General features: G+C 44.5%; 1 protein-coding gene across 1 annotated transcript in view; it reads right to left on the bottom strand.

The window, feature by feature from the left end:
- Positions 1 to 1065: 1065 nt before the first annotated feature.
- Positions 1066 to 6000, bottom strand: part of LOC308326238 (E3 ubiquitin-protein ligase TRIM35-like) — a gene marked incomplete at both ends in the record, with an annotated part of 30553 nt that continues 25618 nt past the window's right edge. The window contains 2 exons of the mRNA XM_080779046.1: positions 1066 to 1077; positions 1994 to 2632. Of these exons, the coding sequence (XP_080635172.1) occupies positions 1066 to 1077; positions 1994 to 2632 (651 nt within the window). The remainder of the gene's footprint in view (positions 1078 to 1993; positions 2633 to 6000) is intronic.

Raw genomic sequence — 6000 nt, 5'->3', positions numbered from 1 at the left:
TATGAACTCACTTTGCTGGCGACTGTTCTGAAGTACAGTAGTTTCAAAGAAGTCCCTCCGGAACTATGATACCATAGATTCTCTCCTGACTCAAATACATCTCTTGAGTGATGGTACTAGCTATATGAATCAATATATTGCCCTGTATATGCATACATGTATGACGTTTAAGAGCATATATGCTTGAACTGTACCTGTAGTAGTAGTAGCAGCAGTAACATATTTATCATATTTTGCCTGCTATAAGAACCTGATCTCTCTAAAACTGAGCCCAGTGCCCAGTAGAGGGCAATAATGGACTGACAATGTCCATGCCAAGTGGTACTCAAAATGTTTCATTGCAAGGATCCCCATACTCTCAACTCTGAGAGAGTGCACAAATGGAACATTTGGACAAAGCATGGAAACAGGGATTAAGGTGTTTCATTGATTTGTGCAGAATATAATATTGGGAGATATTATTGACTTCTGTTTTAAAAGGCCAGGGAGAAAGGGCTTGCTGTATTGGTAATCCATATCAACTAATGATATGGGGTCTACACTGCATTATCATTTATCAACACATCAAAATGTTGATGTATCCCAACATAATTAAAAGAGTAACAGATATGATGAGAGATCTATCGCAACCTTCTTAAACACTTAAAGGTATAGGGTAAGTGATGTATCGTTTTATATTCTGATAGTACTTATTGCTATAGAGTGTTTTAGAGAAGTCTACCTCTTTGGTAAACAGAAAACACATTTCAGGGTCGAGATGCCAATTTTATCCAATAAGGAGAAAGAACATATGACAAACAAGTGAATTTAACAGTGTTGATTTCGTCGACTAATACTAATACTAACTAAGCTATGATGACTAAAACTAAGATTAATACATTGAAAATTTCGTCAACAAATAAAAACTAGACTACATTTTATTTATGTGAACTGTAGGTTATGTTATAACCTATACAGTTTTGTCCCAAGCACTATTTGAGTGGTGCAACCACTCCCTTACGGAGCTATGTGTGTGGCTGGCTGGCTGGGTCTGAGCATGAAAATAGCATGGTTGTTTTTCACCACCTAACAAGCAACCTATAACACGCACACAAACACACATGCACATATTAACTGTATATGATGATTTTATGATGTGCCAGTATAGTACAGTACAGTACAGTAGAGGATACAGTAGAGTTAACTCTGTCATTTCTCAACCGTTTTGGACGTGGGGCGGCTCGCCGGAATCGGCCCGGCCCCCTGGGCACGTTTCTGAGGGTCTGGATGTTCCGGGGACCCCCGAGACCCCCACATGGTAACTCATTTCTCTACCGTTTCGGTAAAGAAATGTGCCGGTCAGGAACTTCCGGGGAAACACCCCCCCCCCCCCCCACGCGGAGTTGCACCACTCACTTCACACGGGTGTGATTTCACCACTTTTCATTGGTTCAATATTTTCGAAACAACACACAGACAAGAGACAATAGCACTGATTTATGCAAAACATATATTCAAAAACCTCAAAAATTAACTAAAAAAAGTTAGGTGATTTCTTCCCGACAGCAACGATGAATTTTAGTAAGCTTGTTTAAAACGTGGGACCGCTCGCCGGAACTGGGCCGGCACCATGGGCGCATTCCTGTGGGTCTGGAAGTTCCCACGATTTTACAACCCATTTAGTCACCCAGTGTCAATTATCTAATGTAATCCTGGGCGCTATACTTCCTCTGCCAACCTGGGGGGGGGGGGGGGGGGGCAGCGGACTGACCTCATGCTTCCTTCTATGCATGAGGAGTCCAAGCTGGTTATTTTGACATGACAGGGGAAAGTTTCCCCGGCCCGGACGTTATTCTGACCGGTTCCTTTCCCCTCCATCAGGCGCCCCGGCTGTCCAAGGGGAGGTAGTTTAGAGACCAGGATTACTGCATGTTTTTTGTGAGGGTACCTACCCTAGGGAGACACGGGGAGAACATGAAAACTCCACACAGAAAGGCCCTTTTGCCAACCCCACCTCGGGTATGGGCAAAACCTTCAGTTGAACAGAGCAACAGAGACCGCTGTTGCTGCCAGGATCAACAGGCTCACAGCGGTGCTGGTGGTGGTAGCGCTGGTGGTGGTAGCGTGGGTAGTGGTAGCGCTGGTGGTAGCGCTGGTAGTGGTAGCGCTGGTGGTGGTAGCGCGGGTAGTGATAGCGCTGGTGGTGGTAGCGCGGGTAGTGGTAGCGCTGGTGGTGGTAGCGCGGGTAGTGGTAGCGCTGGTGGTAGCGCGGGTAGTGGTAGCGCTGGTGGTAGCGCGGGTAGTGGTAGCGCTGGTGGTAGCGGCTGGTGGTAGCGCTGGTGGTGGTAGTGTGGGTAGTGGTAGTGCTGTGGTAGCGCTGGTAGTGGTAGCGCTGGTGGTGGTAGCGCGGGTAGTGGTAGTGCTGGTGGTGATAGCGCGGGTAGTGGTAGTGGCTGGTGGTAGCGCTGGTGGTAGCGCTGGTGGTAGTGCTGTGGTAGCGCTGGTGGTGGTAGCGCGGGTAGTGGTAGCGCTGGTGGTGGTAGCGCGGGTAGTGATGGCGCTGGTAGTGATATCGCTGGTAGTGGCTAGTGGCGCTGGTGGCGCTGGTGGTGGTAGCGCGGGTAGCCTGGCGGTAGCTCTGGTAGTGGCAGTGCTGTTGCACAGGTCACCCTCACAGCAGCTCATTTGAGTTGACACGCCTGGAAGGATGTCATTGGCGTGAGTGTGGGCGTCCGTCGACTCACAGAGGCTCTTTGAGATGCAGCCCTTCGTTGTCATCGCATTGCCTCCGTATAATTCCACTGTGAACAGACATAAAACAAACTGTATACTTAACGCTCCATGTCTTAGAGAAACAGAGTAATTATACAACAGGCCGTTTCGAGGAAGCAATTTGATTGATTGAACTAGCCATCTATTTTCTAAGGTCATTTTTTTGGTATTCATTCAGTAGATTTTCTGTGGTCTGAGGTTTTCCGGCTCAAACAAGTGTGACGTAAGAGCCAGCAAATCCCATAATGACAATGGGATTTGCCAGCAGATATCACTGTTTTGCCTGTTTTCATTGCAGCTCAAAAGGCGTCACAGACACAGAGAAAATCCCAGGCCACAGAAAATCCACTGAATGTTCAAAGTTCAGCTTTAATTGGGTGTAATTGAGCGGTCATGAAGCCTAAAAGAAAAACGAAAAATAAATGTAAATGAATGTCACCATGGACAGCGATCGAACCTTTTCGCTTTGAAAATCCTGTTATAATGGAGGATTTAAAAATCCCATAGCTGGTGGGGACGGAGGCTCTCCATAGTAACCGGAGCAATGCTAAAAGGTAAATTGATGGTCACTTTCATATGGAGTATACGGTTGTCTACGAACATACGCGTAGTTAGCACCTTTAGGTACCGATAGCCTAGCGTACGTTTATAAACGTAGATAGCAGCGAAAACGTTAACGGCGGTAAAGCACACCCTCTCGTGTGACATTGCTTAATTGACCGTTCTTCGACTTCTGAGCTGAAGAAGAACGTGAAATATTCGGCTAGACAGGAGAGGCTGTGAATCTGAACTCTGAAGCCATGGCATTGTTGTTAATGTTACCTCTTGAGATGCATCGATCCTCGTCACCAGAACATGACAGGATGGTGGAGCAGTCGTCGTTGTTGCAGGTGTAACATCTCTTACCGTTGGGAGAAGTGCTGGCAGGAGCTGTAGGTTTGACATTTTAACCCATTTAGACCTGAGACCGGTTCTAAAAAAGTTGCTTCTAAATCCTAACTGTTTTCTGAAAAATCCTTTCAATGTCAGTGGTGCTCAAGGATTGATTGAAGAATGTATTGACAGTTTTGGAGAATTACAGTACATTTCAAGCACAACCCGATACAAGACTGTTAACTGTGGACGACACGACACCATAAAGCATTACACTTGTTTACAATAGGGTCCACCATCAATTAATCATACCATTTAGAGACGTTCAAATATACACTACTATTAAGCCTAAAAACAGGAAATCATCATAGAGGACCCCCAGAATTATCTGGGGTATTTGGCCGTGGACCCCCATCTGAAAACATGTTGTTCCAGGGACACCCCCGGAAGCAAATATTTGAGTTAAAAACATTCGCTGTGAAAGAATATATATTCAAAGATTTGCGCCACATTTTCATTTCAGATTTTCTGAGGTGCTCAAAATTGATGATTATAAACATTGACAACGAGTGTTGTATTGACAAGTTATAAGCACATTATAATGCATTTTAAATGAACGTATAATGCATTATAAAGGCACCTTAATATAAAGTGTTACCCAAAGGGCTATGCAGTAGGTACTGTACTTACGTGTAGGATATTGGACATTGCAGAGGGCAGTGGAGCAGCACGTGATGACAGTACTTGTCCTGCTGATTCCAAAGTTCACGGAGCCACTAAGACCACAGCCGGCGGATGGCATGCAAGACTTCCTTTTAACATCCACGTTCACCCCACCTAAAACCAAAACAAGATGGCACCCCTCATAGATATTACCGCTAAAGGCCTCACTCCCACTTGTCACACGTGTCTTCTGTGTGTCATGGCCGCCTCAATGCATTTCCAATGGGAGTCACATGGTTTCATGACACAACCTTGTTGCATGGCTGTCTTCTGTCCCCATGCAACAAGGTTGTGTCTTCACACCATGAGACTCCCATTGGAAATGCATTGAGGGGAACGTCCAAACGGGAAGCATGCACGTCTCAAAACTGTTGACTGGTGCAGGACACAAATATACATACAGGAAGAAGGTATACCTTCTTCCTAAATGCATCGAGGCGGCCATGACACACAGAAGACACGGGACACAAGTGTGTCTTGTGTGTGTCTTGGGCGTGAGTGAGGCCTTATAAAACACACAACCGGTGGGTAAATTCTCCTTCTACAGTGCTGCCACCCAAGCGTTGGAATACCCTGACCCCTCAAACAATGCAGATCACTGGCATCTTTTAAAACGGGCCTAAAGAAATCCATCTTTCAGCAGGACTATAAGGGAGAAGAAATGATCACTGCTCACTTCTCCCTTAAAAAGGTGATCACTGTGCACGCCCCCCTTCCTTTTTATTCCACTCCTTCCCACAGTGTTTTAATATTTTCTCAGTGGTGAATCTGATATTGAATTGTGTTGCGCTGCGCGTAGGGCCTAAATGGAAACAAGACTGAAAGGACTTTTTTGTTTGTTTTTGGTGCTCGTTTTAATAAACTAATAAACTATCCAATCAATCAAACCCACTGACAAATCTCTTTTGGAATAACTTACCGTCTCATATCAGAGTCTACTATTCTCAGCTCTTTTAAGAGACAATTACTGCAATTTGTATTAACAAGCTTGATTTGATATTTATTATTAGAATCATTATCATTATTATTTGTAAATCTTTAGGCTTACCAATATTATTCATATCTTAATTTATGTTATGTAAGCTCAACTGGTATAGCTTCTATAGGAAGGCCACTCGATAAGCCCCTTTGGGGTTTTTTTGCCACTTCCAGCACATCATGTATGTAACTAATCTTGTTTCTTATTGAAATATTTACTTTCTGCATTTCTTTTATTTTACCATATTGTTCTTATTATGTACATATGTGCAAATAAACTAAACTAAATAATAATGTCTTAATCATACTAGCTAGAAAGTGGCTTTTTGCCTCCCAAAAAAGAAATGCAGAGGTCATATTGTACAGCTCGTATCGTCACACACCCGCAGATGTCCTGACTGTCGCTGCGCCACATCGCTGCATGGAAGCGGGACAGTCCTGCTGGGTTTCGGTGCAGGCTCCTGTGCCCGTCTCCGTGCACTCCGAGTCGTAGCATTTCAAGGCAGAGAGAGCTGAGACAACATGTGGGGCGATATCATATAGACAGACGTTACAATTACACTTATCAAAAGATACAAATATGTCGTGACAGCTGTTTGAGGAGATGTCGAACAGAATGTGGGTGGAATAATAATAATAATCTTTATTGTCCCGGATATTTGTCTTCACAGTCTG

The sequence above is a fragment of the Protomyctophum bolini genome (assembly GCF_963924005.1).
Source record: "Protomyctophum bolini genome assembly, chromosome: 12".
Lineage (NCBI taxonomy): Eukaryota > Metazoa > Chordata > Actinopteri > Myctophiformes > Myctophidae > Protomyctophum > Protomyctophum bolini.
The sequence above is the reverse complement of the archived record's forward strand: the minus strand, read 5'-3'. Positions and strand labels throughout refer to the sequence as shown.